The sequence below is a fragment of the Garra rufa genome, chromosome 17, assembly GCF_049309525.1.
Source record: "Garra rufa chromosome 17, GarRuf1.0, whole genome shotgun sequence".
NCBI classification, from domain to species: domain Eukaryota; kingdom Metazoa; phylum Chordata; class Actinopteri; order Cypriniformes; family Cyprinidae; genus Garra; species Garra rufa.
The window spans coordinates 24,595,139-24,613,656 of NC_133377.1; the positions used below are offsets into that span (position 1 = coordinate 24,595,139).

The window sequence follows — 18,518 nt, forward strand, 5'->3', positions numbered from 1 at the left end:
GTAATTTATACACTATTCATTAGTCTTTCACCAACGTTTTGATTTCTTTTCGCTACCTCAGTAACAAACCTACTTTTAAAAGGAAGATAATCTGGATTAGAAGTTGAGAAAAGAGAAGAGTTTTAAAGCACCCCCGCAAAAACAGAAAAACGTGACTGAGGATTTGGGAAGAGAAATAAGAGATTCCAATCAGTCCTCCGGAATAATTCATCGGATAATGTTCATTAAATTGAGTCACCAGATCACCAAACGTGTACAATTGGCTTTTTCACACTGCGAGGACAGAATGAAAGAAAAATAAATTTCACTGACAGATAAAATTAGAGCACGACGGAACATTTTCAACCCAAAGCAAGAGATAATGAGTATTTGTAGGGCAACATACAACTGCAAAGATCTGTGCATTTCAGAGTGCAAACATCTTTACATTTCATATCCATCTTTTTTCCATGTGCATTCACGCTGCCAGAGAGCATTTGATGTTGCGCTCTCATCTGGCTGCTCCCTGCCAGCTTTTCTGAGGTCAGGCCCCCTAATAACAGGGTAGAGAAAACCAGAAGCTCACGCAACACACAGAAGATCTCCTGAAAGAGAGAGCAGCAAAAAACAGACTGGAAATATACAGTCATAATTCACAACAAATGTTTCTAATAATGACACTCTGCATGTGAGTAGGGGGAAATAACATTAGACATCTTTTCCTCAACATTTCACAAGTGCCAACAGATGTCCCCTGACGGACTTTATGTTTTCTGACAGGTATCTGGAGGTTATGTAATGGATGGCTATATTGGATATTTAAAGTGATAGTTCACCCAAAAATGAAAAGTCTGTCATCATTTACTCACCCTTAGGTTGACAGTAGCCACTGACATCCATAGTATTTTTTTTATACTATGGAAGTCAATGGCTAACATCAACTGCTTGGTTACCAATGTTTTTCAAAATATCTTCTTTTGCTTTCAAAAGAAGAAAGAAACTCTTGCGGACGATGAGTAAACAATGACAGAATTTTTATTTTTGGGTGAACTCTTATTAGTCTCAGGTGTCCCCAGAATGTGTCTGTTTAGTTTCAGCTCAAAATACCCCACGGATCATTTACTATATCATTTTGAAAATGCCTATTTTGAGTGGAAGCAGAAACAGGCTGTTTTTCATGCATGTCTCTTCAAATCCAAACAAGCTGCTGCTCCCCGCCCCCTTTTCCAGAATAAGGCTGTGCCTTTACAGCTCGTACCTCAGATATTCTGCGAAAAAAACATTGGTTTGGTTTTGATTATCATGTCTATCAGGCTGAAATCATGCACTTTAAAGCCATATCAGTTTTAACTTCTAATATAGGGTTTTCTGAGGGCACACATACGAAATTGGCTGTCACACAGCATGTGAGTATTAAACTAACTTCTCTTTCATGTCTTTTTGCGCTTAAACTATTAAATACACACAAGTTTATGTTAAAAACACACAGGAGTTACAAAAACAGTTGGTTATGTCTGTGAAGGTAAACACCTGGGGAAGAAATCGCATGTTTATATTAGATCTGTGTGGCAGCAGCATAATTTACAGTAAATAAATCAATAAATCCACTACTCTCATCTCCTCTGCGGCTGGGACTCTAAATAGTGTTCAGTGCTTCAGTGAAAATTCTGTCATTAATTACTCAACCTCATGTTTTTCCAAACCCGTAAGACCTTTGTTCATCCTCGGAACACAATTTAAGATATTTTTGATGAAATCCGAGAGGTCTCTGACCCTCCCATAGACAGCAAGGGTCTTACCACGTTTAAGGCCTAGAAAAGTACCAAGATGATCGACAAAGTAGTCCATGCGACATTAGTTGTTCAACTGTAATTTCACAAAGCTACGACAATACATTTTTGGGCAAAGAAAACAAAAATAACTACATTTTTGTCTTGCACAAGCTTCGTAAAATTACAGTTGAACAACTGGCGTCACATGGACTACATTGTCGATCATCTTGGTACTTTTCTAGGCCTTGAACGTGGAAGGACCCTTGCTGTCTATGATCCTTGCTGTCTCTGGGTTTTTATCAAAAATATCTTAAATTGTGTTACAAAGATGGTTACAGGTTTGGAACAACATGAGGGTGGGTAATTAATGACAGAATTTTCATTTTTGGGTGAACTAACCCTTTAATATCAATACCAGTTATACTTATTTAAAAAGGATTCTTTAATGTCTAAGCTTTCTATATCCACCACTTTACTACCTAAAAGGTTTATCCTTTTTTCTGTCCTTCAGAGCTTTAAATCTTTTGATTTAAAAAGCTCATCAATCTCAATCAACCATTTCCCCCACCTAAGCAATTTGAAGTCCTGACCTACAACACAAGCTGATCAGGGCCTGAGCTGCAGCTCTACTTTCTTTAGACCACCCATTTCATTCTGAGTCATGTATTCCTCCTTAAATCTTCCTTTAATTCACTTCTGGCCACCTTATCCACATATTCTACATAATAAATAGCGTCCCTCGCCCGTTCCTCCTCCCACCCAAATTCTGTCCGTGTCCTCTTATAATCACACCCATGTGTTGTCCAACACTAAAAGAACTGGAAATCATTAAGTCTGACAAATCGTCTTCTATTTGAGGTCCATACAGGGCTATGAGAGGGCAATAAGAACCCAAACATCATTAGTTTGAAATGACAATAATGTAGAATGGAAGCTGCAGCTTGCCAAAGATTTTCCAAACGAATCATAAAAATTAGTGACTTAGCATCAGACTCAAACTGATTGAGTTTTCCGTTATTGAAATTCCTGAGCCACCGTTATGGCCGTTACAACTCAAAAAAGAGGAGGAGACTAAACATAGTTTAAAAAGTCCAACATGAGTGCCTACACTAAGCCCTAATCCATAGCAGCACATGCTGTAATCCAGTGAGCCAAAACACTTTTAAGTACCTTATGTTGTACTATCCAACTTCTTCTCTTTTTTTATTTTAAAAGATAGACAACACACAACTTCATATGTATGTATGTATGCATGCATGCATGTATGTATGTATGTATATATACACATGCACACACACACACACACACACACACACACACACACACACACACACACACACATATATACATATACACACACACACACACATATATATATATATATATATCTTATAAAATCTTTCACTTTAAGTGTGCATCATTTTACAATGTGTTTTTCATTTGAACAAACAGGGTTATAAAAGTAAATAAATGTTGCCATTTGGACATTTTAAGCATTTAGATATTAGATTTAGATTTAGTTTTTTTTTTGCCTGGCACAGAATAAAACGACTGCAAAATAAAATTAATTCTAATAAAATTATAATTAAATAGAATATTTAGTAAAACATAATAATAATTATACAATAAAATAAAATCTTTTTTTTTTGTATTTTATTTAAAAGTAAAGTAAAATATATATAAAAAAAATAAAATTAGAAATAAAATAAAATATCGAAATAAAATAAAATTAATAAAAATCTGAAACATCTGATCAAAAATAATATTAATACTGATCTGAATAAAAAATACAAAAATACAAAAAAATTTTAAATGAAATAAATATATAGAAAAATATTTATTTATTAAATAAAATACAAAATATAATGAAATCTGATCAAAAATAATTACATTTAAAATTAATATAATAAAAAATAATAATAAAGATTTTTGCTTTATTTTAATTAAAAAAAAATACAAAATAATGAAATCAGATCAAAAATTATTAAAAATAAAATTAAAAATATAAATTTTATTTCATAAAATAAAAAATTAAAATCAGATACAAAATAAGAAAATTTAAATACAATGCAAATAATCAAATAATTTTTAATTTAACTACTAATATAAAACAAAAAAATATAATTTAAAAAATGAAATGAAAAATAAAATAAACACAAATATGTATTTTATTTTATAAAATAAAAAAATAATCAAAAATATAATCAAAAATAAAAATAAATGAATAATTATATTTTAAAAAATAAAATACATATATAATACATAAAAATAATTAATTTTACAAAATAAAAATATAATAAATCAAATAAATTAAAAACATATTTTATTTTTATTTTATAAAAATAATATAACATTTTAAATTTAATCAAAAAATAAAATACTATAAAATAAATAAAAATATGTATTATATTTAATAAAATTAAAAAATATTTAAAAAAAATCGAATCAAAATAATATAAAATACAATACAAAATAAAATGAAGTAAATCAAAAATAAAATAAAACAATAATAAAAAATAAAATAAAATAAATAAAAATGAGGGACACAAGCTACATTTAGGGTCTAGAATCCCATAATAATTTGGGACAGTTTGGTATGCACTTGAGAGCTAGTAACACCCTAGTAACAGTAACACAGTTTGGCTGTTTGTCATGGTCCGGTTATCTTCTGCAATAACAAAAAAAAAAAAAAAAAAAAAAAAAACTCAATTTAAAGTTAGCCATGTTCTCTGTTAAACAGATTTTTTTGTGCAAGCAACATACAAATACATCCTATTTAACTGTATTACAGTTGATGTTTTACTACTTCAAAAATAGAATAGTGCATCAGTACACGATTTGGGACCCACCTCAGATTTAAAACGGTGTTACAATGCTAAAAACTAGCCTTTTTATTTTGGTGGACACTTTGGAGATTCAGGTCTGCATTTAGCCTCACTAGAGCACTATAACGCTCCAATCCAGGCCTATCTTGTTTGGACAGTGATCTCCTGTGACTGTAATGTCAGAACAGCCTATGAGCACATGTTTGTGTATCTGTTGGTCATGTGCTTTGTGGGTACTGAGAGGGCCAAAGACTCTTTGATGGGGTGGGTCATGCCATCTATTTATAGAAAGCGCAGCTGCGGGACCCAAGCAACTTTTCTGTGTCAGGATGTTTGCGAGAGGAATGTGTAGCCTATATTGTACAATAAATACTTCATTTATACCATTACAATGCCTGAACTCATATCAGACCTGCAAACTCATCAGAGAAAAAAAGGTGACAGTCTCTGGAGGGGGGGAACGGGGGGTGGGGGGGTGGGGTCTGACTTGAACTCGAGTAAGAACAACTAAAAACAACAAAAGAACCAAAACACAAATTATATTATACTGAAAAACATTATTTTTTTCCTTCTTAGCCTGGACAAGGGTTTCACAAACACACACACGCACGCAAACGCCATGGAGGGAAACTGAAAAACATTCACAAACTATTTAATATATTTTACAGTTCAAGATAAAACTTAAAAGATGTAGTTATTAAATTATATGAAATATTTCAATATATAGGAATTATCGATTCACATTGAGTGCATTATTTATTTTTTATACCATCAATATTTAACGTAGTTTGTAGTGAACTATATATAAGTATTTAAATAATTCACCCTTATAGGCTGTTTGTGTGTGAGCTTAATGTCTTTCTGCACTTGCTATAATATATATATATATATATATATATATATATATATACATATATATATACACATATATATATATATATATACACACACACACTCTTAAGGGCAGTAAAAGTACTACAATTTATTATACTAGATATTGTATAATAAATCAAAAAGAAAGCCGTCTTGAAAAATATAGGGAGTTTAAAAGGCAGCTGCATAATAAATAATCCTCTGCTGCCATCTATTGGTTATATGGGTAATTCCATATTATTTTAAAAAAAGACGTTGTTTTCTGCGAAAAGTCATTTTGTCTGATGCAGTTTTTTATGAATGAAAAATGAGTCCTTGAAGTACATTTTATTTCACAACTGTAGGAAAATAATAAAGGCTTTAAAATATTGTGATAAGATTTTAAAAATGTGTTCATGACTTTGAAGGCAAGTTAGTGATTATCAAGAATACGATTAAGATGTCCTTGAAGAGAAATATGGCTTGCTAGCTAACATTAGCCTAAACACGTTATGACAGTGTTTAGCTGTCAGTATTTAAATAACTATGCGGATACAGAGAGTAGGGGATTACCAGGCTCCGCATTTAAATGATATGTTGTTAAATAATAAGAAACTGAATGTTCACGTCGCTAACATTGTTTATAATGTTGCAATTATCATTTTTCTCAGTTTCTGATAAGAACGAGGCAGTAGATCAGTCTCAAGAGTGTCCACCTAATATATAGCACATATAAGATGAGCTTTAGCGGAAGTTTACGAGCTGCTTATCTTTATGCAGAAGTTCTAAAGAACGCTCCGTGCATACGGTCATTTCAATTTCCATCAGAGTTTCCACATTAGGTCAGGTGTCTCTTGACAGGCGCGAACACAGATGGCAGTGTGTTTCAAGATACTGAAGCAAGCGCTGAGATTGGTCCAGGAAAAATGTCATTTATAAGAATTGTCCAATAATGGCCTACATGGCACGCAAGCCCACCCCCACCTCCCTCTCTTGACAGGCGCGAGCTCAGTTGAGATTCCGATCGGCCCAGATGTCAAGCCCAACCCCCCCCCCCTCCCTCCCTAAAAAAACTCTCCGGTTCTACACGATTCACGTGAATGACCCAATTGACAATGAAAACGGCGATTATCGCCGAAAAGCGACAAGTTTGCAGGTATGTCATATGGATTGGTCTAAAGCTGTATTTTGTACTGTAGTAAGAGAGCTGCAAGTGGTTCAGTCTCTCAATGGAAGCCATTTTGAATGAAATATTTAGGGACAGCAGTTATTCTTTGGCACAGAGTCATGAATGCTTCCTGCAGGGGGCTCATGTTCAGAAACTGGCTGACAGAGAGAGGTGAGAATGTGAGAGATTACAGCAGCTGAGTCGCGCTGCTTCACCCAATAATCAAACAGACAGGTGCTCCATTAGCCAATCAGCAGCAAGCAGAGGTCAGCAGCAGCCAATCAACAAACACAGAACATCAGATCATTCAAAACAAGGGTATTCATGTTTGCAAACAATTAGGTGGTCCTCAGTATCATTAAAACAGCTGATATCTTTAACTACAAATGAAAAGCAAACTATAATATTAACATTCTCTGCAATAAGTATTGTGCAGTGTGCCAAGTATAAGTATAAAAGCGCATACGATGAAAGAAACTGAAATATCTTAATTCTTAATTCATTATTTGATACTGAATTAAAGTGCAAATGACCATTTTTATTACTAAGACAACTGGAAGTCACTTCCAGCATGAAACAGGGAGGTCATATGACAACAACGTAGCATACTGACATATTTGCCATTGCATAACTGCATACTGTTTCACATAACCTAGTATTCAATTCCAAACATAGCCAAAGGCACAAACACAGCTGTTTTTCAGGAACTCTTTGCATGTTCGAGCTGAGAAACTGTACATGAATTCAAACACAAAGCCTTCGCTTTATTATGAATGGAAAAAATATTAGTTGCTCAGAAATGTTTGTAGGGAATAATACAACAGATGGTGGGTGAATTATGCATCACGTTACGCTATATAGAGCAAATTCACATCAGACTCCCGGCTTTGTTGCCACAGCACTACCAAGATCTCATGATATTTATAAAATACATATACGCTGCTGATAGCAATATGATATCAATTATTGGTTTCTTTAAAGCAACAGGTTCTAATATTTTTCATGATGAATATACCTCAGCTCTTCAAAACAAATGCAGTTTTTAAAGCATCAAGCTACTTTTTCCAAAACAAACAGTGGTAAAGCGTGACAAAACTGCTGATTAATGCCACATTATATTGTGCATGCAGAATTACAGATAAGTAAAATTAGGCAGAAATGAAACAAGCTCTCCTAAACTGACCTCTATCTCTTAAATCAATTCACTTCAACAGTAATTTCCCTGATAATTTACTCACACTTATGTCATTCAAGATGTTTATGTCTTTGTTTCTTCAGTCAAAAAGAAATTAAGGTTTCTGAGGACAACATTTCAGGATTTTTCTCCATTTATCAGACTTCAATGCAGCTTTAAAGGGCTCTACATGATCCCAGCCAAGGAATAAGGTTCTTATCTAGCGAAACGATCGGTCATTTTCTAAAAAAAATAAATAAATAATTTATATAGCCTACTTTTAAACCACAAATGCTTGTCTTGCACTAGCTGAGTATGTGCGACTTCAGTTCTTTGTCAAAAAACTGGTTCAAAAAGCTAGGGTAGGGTGAAAAACTCCATCTCGTTTTCTTTTCCAACTTCAAAAATCATCCAATATAGTTATTTAACCTTTTTTTGTAAAAGGCATTTGACTTTCTTTGCACATTCACTTTGTAAACACTGGGTTGGTAGTATGTAATGCATGTAAATTTGTATATATAGATATATAGATATATATATAAAATGACCCATCATTTGCTACATAAGACCCTTAATCCTCAGCTGTGATTGTGTAGAGCACTTTAAAGCTGCATTAAAAGCACAATTCAACCTGTTGATCCCCATTAAAGTCCACTATATGGAGAAAAATCCTGGAATGTTTTCCTCAAAAACCAAATTTCTTTTCAACTGAAGAAAGTAAGACATGAACATCTTGGATAACGTGGGAGGTAGTAAATTGCCAGGAATTTTAATTTAGGAGTGAACTAAAGTTTTAAATCACACAAAAGGAGTGTAAAATAATGTTGTTGTTGTTGTTGAACCAAATAAAAAAAAAATTCTAGGTGCAAGAGTGAATCAAAATCCTCATTATTAGAACATACTGTCACGATTATTTCATCTGATCGTCATTCATTTAAAAAGATAAATAACTACTTACCAAATGAGCATCTTGACGATCTAAGCTATTTTAAAATATGAGTAGCTTGGCAAGCCACAGTTTCACTTCCCCAACGCTGGATACTATTACTTTTATAGAAGTATGGACTGGATATTTGGAGAAGCATACTTTAGGGTAGTAAAACCTTCCTTACAGCAAGCGCAGGCTATAAAAGTGTTCATGACAGAACTGCTGGATGTCTCGCTCTGAAAACACTGGCAGATTCCTCCCTATTGCGCACATGTGGTTCATTTTAACCCCGCAAGTGTGAACTGTCAACATTTCTGTGGCTCTGGGAGCAGAGATTTCCTGACTGAAAGCCATGTCAGAGATGTAAAGAATGTGTATCATACACAACATATGCTCCTGATCATGACCAGAGAGCTGTTTGCACTGCCCAGTGCTGCGGACAAGGAAAGAAGTTTATATTAATGGATGAATGGCTGATCTGAGTCAGGGTTCAAGTCGCGGATAAAACAACTCACTGGTTGTCTGTGTATACACGACGTCACACACTTTCTGTTGTTTGATGTTTATCAAGCAGACATGATATTTGCAGTGCTTCCTTTGCAGAAACAGACATGTAGTCAAAACATCAAACAGAGACAAGTACCCTCAAACACGTCTTTCCTTTCATGATAATGTACAGACAAAACAAACAAAGGCAAAACCTGCCAAGCAGAAAAACACAGGTGAAAGTAAAGAGCAAAATTAGATGTTTCTTTAGGTTGTGTTGAAACTTGAGGATTACTGGCCAGTCAGGCTCAATAATTAAGCATGTATATAAACTATCAGCGGTTGAAAGTTTTTTACCTGTTTTTTGATTGGAGACATCGGCTTTAGGCTCACATTTTGAAAGCGCACAATCTATAGAGAAAAAAAAACAAACAAAAATAGATGAGTTAGACCAACTAAAGATAGTCTGTAAAATACCAGCTTCATTACAGTTGATAGTTATGGAGCCCCTATAAGGATATGCTTGTGGAAAAACCACCCATTGTGAACATATGGAGCTGTAAGAACCACTGCAAGCTGTAAAGTAAACAGGCATTGTTTGTCTGAGCTTAACTTGTTTTGCAAGGGAACAAATATTTTTGCGAGAGGATGCAAAAGTTTTGAGACGGGACACAAAAGTTCAGCGAGCACATGCAATTATCTTTGCAAGGGAACGCAAATATCTTTCCGAGACAGCGCAAAAGTTTTATGAGGAAACACAAGTTTTGCAAGTGAACGCAATTATCTTTGCAAAGTAAGTAAAACTTTTGCAAGGGAACGCAAATATCTTTGCAAGAGTACGCAAAAGTTTTGCAAGCGAACACAAACATCTTTGCAAGAGAATGCAAGAGATACGTGAGGGAACGCAAAAGTTTTAAGATGGAAAGAAATTTCTTTGCGGGGGAACGCAAAAGTTTTGTGATGGAACGCAAACATCTTTACAGAGGAACGCAAACGTTTTGTGAGGGAACGAAAATATCTTTACAGGCGAATGCAAAAGTTTTGTGAGGGAACGCAAACATCTTTGCAGGAGAACGCAAAAGTTTTGTGAGGGAACAAAAATCTTTGCAAGGGAATGCAAATATCATTGTGGGGGAAGGCAAAATTTTTGTGAGGGAACAAATCTTATCCGAGGGAATGCTAATATCTTTGTGAAAACGCAAAAGTTTCAAGAGGGAACGCAAATATCTTTGCGAGAGAATGCAAATTAATTATCTTTGCAAGGGAGTGCAAATGTTGTGAGGAAACCAAATATCTTTGCGAGAGAACAGATCATTTTTTATATTTTATTTCTTTTTTTTATTTTAGCGCGTGTACTATTTTAAGAAGAAAAATAGAAAAAAATGAAACAAAAGAGATTCATAGATTTTCATAAGGTTCAGTTTTATGATTAAAAACATAAAAAAAATTTTTAACTTTGTACTTATTTGATACCACAGCAAAAACTACTAGCCTAACTACACAAGATAATTAAAGACAAATGAACAGCCACTTTGTTATAATTTTTCTACGTGTCTGTTCAAATGCGAGGAAGTGCGAAAGAGGATTCAGTTCAGTGTTCAAGAATCAAGTTATCTTTCGCCTCTTCTTGCGCTTGTGTAAACACGTGCAAATTAGAAACTTTTACTCTATTACTATTATGGTTACATTTTGCAATAAATTCACAGATCACATATGCAAACCATGAAGTCTGGTCTGTACGGATCATGGATCAACTACGATTCACTCAACCCCCAAGATGAGGATGCCTTGGAAGTCAGCTGCCTGTGTAAGTAGCTGAATAACACAGCTTCAATTTACTTTAAGCCAAATTAAATTCAATTTCAATGCTGACTAAAGCCTTTTAAGATCTCCAGTGCTTGTGGTGCCTGGGGATGTTTTTTTTTTTTTGTATTCTCTCACAAACAGACAGATAAGAAGAACAGTTGACTACAGTTTTGACTCCATACGCTTCACTTCTCCTCTACTTGCGAATTAACACCACACCCAAGATCTGGAAATGTAAAAAAACACTTTGCTTCAAGCTGAGCTGCTCCAGTGACCCTAAAACATGCTGATGTTGGCATGGAGGTTAAGCTTTGAGTCTGGGCACCAGTCACTAGACTAATCCAGCAGAGGTTCTGACCTCTATATCACACATAAACTGCCTGACAGAGGGGAATCATGGGAGCTTCTGTTTTACAAGAATGCAAAAAGCAGCGTTACTGGCACATGTTGCATGTAGTCACATGCTTATCTACGAAAAATGGAGCATGTGAGGGCAGGATGAAAAAGGAGCGTGTGCAAAAAGATTCAAAAGCAAAGGTTGTACTTTCTTCATGCCAGAATTGGTTTTCTTATCAGGACCAGCCATTTACTGCACCCTACATTCACAGCTTTAAAAGTGACGTCCATCACAAGAGAAATATATGTTGTTTTTAGAATATAAGTTATGACAATTTAATAAAAATGACCAATTCCAAAAAAATCTCATCAAAATATACACTCAGTAAAATGTTTTTTGACAAAGATTTTTGTTTTTTTAAAGAAGTCACTTCTGCTCACCAAGTCTGCATTTATTTAATCCAAAAATCAGCAAAATCGGTAATATTGTAAAAAAAATTTACTATTTAAAATAACTGCTTTCTATTTGAATATATTTTACATTTTAATTTATTCCTGTGATCAAAGCTACATTTTCAACATCATTATATGAATGTCACATGAATGATGCTTATTTGCTGCTCAAGAAACATTTTTTATTATTATTATCAATATAAATAAAAGTATTAAGTATTCTATAATAAATATAAAGATCCAAAGAACAGCATTTATCCGAAATAAAAAGCAAAATATAGGGATGCACCTAATATTCAGCCACCGAAAATTTTCGGCCGAAAAAGGCCCAAAAGTGCATTTTCGGTTTTTGTCCGAAAGATTATCACCGAAACAGCACGGCCGAAACAATACGTTGACGCAAACGGAAACCGCAGCCTGCACGTGCTTGTCTGAAGCAACACATCTGCGGTGTGGACGTATTTCAGTATATCTAAGAAAGACCCACAGATAGCGATTTGCAAAACTTGTAATGCCGAAATTTCAAGAGGGGGTGTGTCTGCAGTCGTGCGGGCAGCCAGTGATGAGAGCACAGATCGAGACAGATGTAGCTTTCAGTGAGTGAAAAACAATGGCTTTACATTGGTGTTACGTCACAATATTTTAAAGATATGCATTTTCTATATACTGTATTTTTTTATAAATATTTATGTTTTAAACCATGGAGGTGAGCCAATGGATATCACACAAGCAACGTGAAAACTGCACAATATGTGAAAGTGAAAGTAAAAACTGACAGTGCTTTCAGCATCTGACGTGTATTCTCTCAGAGGCAATGAGACGATTATACTTCATATGCTGATATTAATTTAGTCCCCTAATATTTTTCTTGTGCCCCGAACATGGTGGGAAAAAATAAAAAGAAACGTATTTTGTGTAAGGTTTGTTTTTGAAAGTCGGTTCTTGAAATAAAGCTCTTAATTTTTATTGATGACTGCAGTGTTATTAGGGGTTAAGAAAGTCTTAATTATAATTTCAGGTGGTCTTAAATGTGGGGACTGAAAGACAAGAATTGCGAAAAAACTTCAAAAGGCTATCCATTGAATAAATATGAGCGCTGCACTTTCAAAGTCATTTGCTGCGCTGCTTTGTGTACCAGTCTGACAGCGCCTCCTGCTGGAAGAGAAACGCGTAGACTTGCAAATGTGAACTGATGGATCCACAAGATAATGTGTTATAAAAATTTAAACAATTTTTTACAAAAACAAAAAACTTAAACTTAAATTTAAACAAAGACAGTAAAATATATGTATATGTTATTTAAGTATTATAATACTTGATTGATAATAATTGTTTAAATTAGTGTTGGGCGATATGCACAATTTTCATATCGTCCTATCGTCAGCCTGTGAGATCGTCGATACACGATACTATCGTGCTAATTTATTTAATAATATGTAAATGTCAATATGTAATAAATTCCTTACTCGTTTTGTATGGGTAGTGCGTGTGACTTGTGACAGTTGTGCGTGTACAGAGCGCTGACGGTAGTTCTGTCAGAGAGGTTCAAGTTTACTTTCGGTTTCATTCTCTGCTATCTTCAGGGAGCGGTAAATGTGCGTGCGTGAATGTAAATGAATGTATCTTTCTTTACCCATCATATTGCGATAATGTTACCGCTGTATGTCTGATCTTTGTCATCAGTTCATGTTGTAGTTCAGTTCATATTGATTGTGGAGAAGCGATGTGCGTGTAATTCACATGCATATGTTTAGCGCCATTTTATCGCATTGTAATTCTAGTTAAGCATACAGATGTTACTGAGGTGAATGTTTATGTTTACTATATACAGACGGATTCTCATATATCGTATTTAATTCAGCCTAAACCACATTTTACTACCTCTGTTATCCTAATGACTGTCTACACTTAATCTATGTACACTGTATGATGAATAAATCTCTTACCCATTTTCGCTGTACACATCTGCGGTGCTATCTACTCTATGCTTGTGTTTATACCACGGCAATTTTCTGAGGCATCTTAGAACCGACTCTAATTCTTTCGGTGTTTCGGCCTTGGTTTCCTCTTTTTCGTTTTCGGCCAAGAATTTTCATTTCGGTGCATCCCTAGCAAAATATCAAAATTTTGTTGTTTTTGCTGTGAGCAGCTTGGGTGAGCAGAAGAGACTTATTTAACAATCATTAAAAATGTTACTGTAAAAATGTTACTGACTGGTAGGGTATAATTGATAAATCATTCACAATATGATCATTAAGATGCTTTTTAAAAAATCTAAATGAATATCCATTTCATATTCTATTAACAAAAGCTATAAATGGTCTTTTCTTGTAGTTAGTTCACAAGGTAACTGGTTAGCCAACCGGTTTTGTTGCATACCACTAATAGCTGATTTGCCTGTTAGCTTAACTACCACTGCTACAAAATGATAACTAAAGTCTATTTTGATTTTCTACATTGTAATAATGTGATACGTTTTGGAACTGGCATTACAAATGGCCACCTGACTACTTTTGAACAATCACATTTATCATGAAATTAATGAATGTAAACAGGTAAGCTTAAAAACAGGACGTGTCAAACTTTACTAAAATACTCCTTTATATAACATTTCTAATTTTTGTTATTTATATGCAGCCAATCAGATTTTCCACATTTTTAAACTTATTAAAAACTATTTAATTTTTAAAGCATTCAATTATTAAATACCTAGATAAATGTTATACTTGATACTGCTGTTAGATATCTGAAAAATTAATTTTCTCTGTGGTTCAACTGCAACACCACACTCAAAAACAGCCACTCAATCACACAACTGCAGTCAGGTCATGTCACGTGACACTAACAACATACCATAAATTAACACTGGCTGCAATTACATGCAACGTTAGACAGGGGACATATGACTTCCCAGTACATTTCTCAACAGGTATGTTAACAATGCTCTTCCTGGAAGAGTCTTTTTGTGTTGTGTGTTGGTCTGTGCTGTAGGTGTGGTGTGTTAGGGCTGGCTGGCAGGTGGGGGAGGGAAAAGCAAGAGACTTGCTGACAGAAAAGGGTCTCTCTAATCAGACACAGTACACACCCTCTCTCTCTTCCTCTCAGATCCTCTTTCTACATCAGACACGCGCTTCTCCAACACACCACCACAAAATCCCATCTGCATCTCTCTGATGTCACAGAGATTGGTGCTGTGAGACAATTAGGTGATAAAAGTGTTATATAAAGGCCACACAAATTATATATACACATGCATAGTCATGGTATCAAACTCATGATGGCATTTTGATATATACTGTGGTATTATTAGGAATATCATAGTATTGGTAATAGTAAACCAGTGTTTGTATAGACCACTGCTGTATATACAGCCCCACATATACAGCGGTGTGCAATATATATACAGTGCCTGGCGAAATTATTCAAACCCTTTCATTTTTTTCACATTTTGTTATGTTGCTGCCTTATGCTAAACTAATTTAAATTACTTTTTTTCCCACATCAATCTACACTCCCTACTCCATAATGGCAAAGCAAAAAATAGGTTTTTAACATTTGTGCAAATTTATTAAAAATAAAAAAGACCCCGTTGCATAAGTATTCATACCCTTTTCTGGGACACTCGAAATTTAGCTCAGGAGCATTCATATTGCTTCTAGATGTTACTACACTTCGAGTGGAGTTAAACTGTGGCAAACTGAAAAGCTACGCAATATCGCGTTCAAAATCGCGGATGAATCGCATTCGATTTTGAACGCAATATTGCGTAGCTTTTCAGTGATCTACGGCTCAGTGTTTTAAATACCGCACCATCTGAACGCACGTGATGGAGATTTACCACTAATCACAGAACCGGCTTTACTGATGAGATACGCATGACAATCGCATGCGATTTATCGCACAGCCCTATTACCTACTCACGATTTTAGATTTAACGTATTTTCCCTTTTTCCAAAAATCATTTCAAATATCAGTTTTTCAACATTTTGTTTTAAAATACCAAAACCCTATTGTGACTTTCTATTTGAATTTATTGATTAAATTTAATTTGACACACAAGATGATGAATACATTTAATTAGGTTAGAAAAGTGGCCTTATAAAAGGGTAAAAATGCCCAAGTCAATTTAACCTTATTGGAAAAGTTTATTTCTGTTAGGGCTGGGCGATTAATCTAAGGCGATTGTCGTGTGCATTTTGTCAATAAAGCCAGTTCTTTGATTAGCCGTAAATCTCCAGCACCTGTTTTGAGATGAAGCAGCATGTAGTACACAGAGCCGTAGTTCACTTAGAAGCTACGCCTAATCGTGTTCATAATCGAAATCGATTTAATCGAACGATTATAAAATCGAAAAGAAATCGTTTGCGATAATGGCAGCTGTTTGCGTAGCTTCTCAGTGAACTACGGCGCTGTGTAAAAAATGGTGCTACATCTCAAAGCACGTGAAAATACCACATTTAATAATATTTTTACTTCAAACTTACTTCATAACGTCAGCCAAGTGTTTAAAATGAATCCGTCTGTGAAATGATGTGGCTTCTTAGACATAATAACGCACATAACATAGTTCATAATATTCTAAGCAGTGATTAACGCATTGCATTATAAGTATACATTATTCTAATGAAAATTACAATAATACGAACTTCAGTAAACCATATATTGTCATAGTAGTGTTTATTAATCATGTTGAATGAATGAAAGCAGTTAAATCTTCCGTTTATTTAGCTGCTGCTATAGGTATTCTCTAGGTTTCTCCTTCAGGTGTTTTTGGCGTTTCCGAGACACAGAGCGCCCTCTGGCCTTTGGATGAAGATTTACTGCTGATCACAGATCACAGAAATGGAGATCACAGATCACCGTGCTTCACTAAAAGATACGCATGCCAATCGCAGCTTCCGATTAATCTCGATTTATTGCGCAGCCCTAATTTCTGTTACTCCTGCAAACTAATCACAATCACAGAATATGAAGAATATCAAAAGTGTTGGGTGTCAGCAGTCTATGGCACTCCTAAACCTGTCAAGTACCGGCACAATAACACACAACTATATAACTAAATATTGTCTATATAGTTATCAATAAAATTCCAGAAAATATCGAAATATCATTTTTTGTCATTATTGCATGCCCCTAGTTGCGAGTTTTTAGACATAAAAAGAAATACAAGATAAAAATAATAATAAAAATATACAGGCAATACGTAGCTCATAAATTCTTTGCCACACTCAAAAACATACAGCCCAACCAGTGTAGTCTGATTCATGAACAAATGACTCTTATGTAGTTCTTTGAATAAATCAGTCAAAACAACTTCCAACCTCCAGATTCATTAGTCTGAGAAAAAAAAAAAAAAAAAAAGTTGGCCATCTCCGTTATGAATCAATATAATGACTTACTGAATCAGAGTTACTGAAATAACATCTGACTCACTGGATGTATATATCACAACACATAGTTAAAGGGTTAGTTCACCCAAAAAAGACAATTCTGTCATTAATTACTCAAACTCATGTTGTTTCAAAGCCAAGAGCTTTGTTCCTCTTTGGAACACAAATTCAGATATTTTTGCTGAAATCCGAGAGCTTTCTAACCCTGCATAGACAGCAATGAAACTCCATGTGAACGCACAGCAAAGACTGACACAGGAGAGAAGAAATTGTTAAACAAAGTTATTTTTGTTTTCTTTGCGCACAAAGTATTCTTGTAGCTTCATAACATTACAGTTGAACCACTGATGTCACATGAACTATTTTAATGATAGCTTTCTGGGTCTTGAACGTGGTAGATGTGTAACACTGTGAAATATTAATACAATTTGAAAGAACATTTAAATATATTTTCAAAAGTAATTAATTCTTTGTGATTACAAAGCTACATTTCCAGCAGCCTTTACTCCAGTCTTCAGTGTAGGTGCAAAAAAAAAACACTCTTACAGATAACACTAGGTCAACTAAGTTACTTTCTGCTACTTTTGTTAGCAAAAGATGGTAGAAAGCATTTCACAACACAAATTCCATCTGCTATGTTTTCCTTCTGTAGGGTGGAACATCAAAGTGAGGTTGAATAGAGACCAGAGACCAAATATAAACACGTGGGACATACTTGCAATGCCAAGCGCATGCCTGACACGGTTACTCACAACTGTGACACTTAACGTGCACCGCGCTAACATATATACTCAGACCACACAACATAGCCTCCAGTAAATTAAAAACACTTCTCTAAAAAGTCTGTTTATGCACAAGACATTTAACGTAAAGTGGACTAGCTGAATGGGTGATTTATCATGAGGTGGTAAAGATGAATCGCTCGTTTAACTCACTCGCATTCGAAAACAGACAAAACTTGCCAAAAATCACACAAACATGAACAGGCCAGCATTCAAAAGTAAACCGTTGAAGGCAACCGATTACAAGATCAAGCACACTATTCCAGTCCAAATAAGGAAACACAAGTCAAGCGGACAGTGGAAAAGGCCTGGTTCAAATCCACTCCTGGGGAGAAAAATAATTTTTCCGCTTTCATTCCAAATCCCCAGCAAAGAGCCGTTTACTCCCAGGAAGCGACCACGAACTATTCAGTAGCTTACAGAAGACAACAGACCCATTGCATGTTGCTGAAAGTGATTTTAAGACTTGAATTTCACACAACCGCAAAACATACGCCAGCAACAAAACAATACACACATAACAGGGCTGTTGTGAGGTCACTTCTTTCCTTTTGGTGTGACCAAACA

General features: G+C 34.8%; 1 protein-coding gene across 1 annotated transcript in view; it reads right to left on the reverse strand.

The window, feature by feature from the left end:
• Window positions 1-18,518, reverse strand: part of trioa (trio Rho guanine nucleotide exchange factor a) — a 124,435-nt gene that overhangs the window by 89,060 nt on the left and 16,857 nt on the right. Inside the window, exon 2 of the mRNA XM_073821442.1 lies at window positions 9,542-9,595. Within this exon, the coding sequence (XP_073677543.1) occupies window positions 9,542-9,595 (54 nt within the window). The remainder of the gene's footprint in view (window positions 1-9,541; window positions 9,596-18,518) is intronic.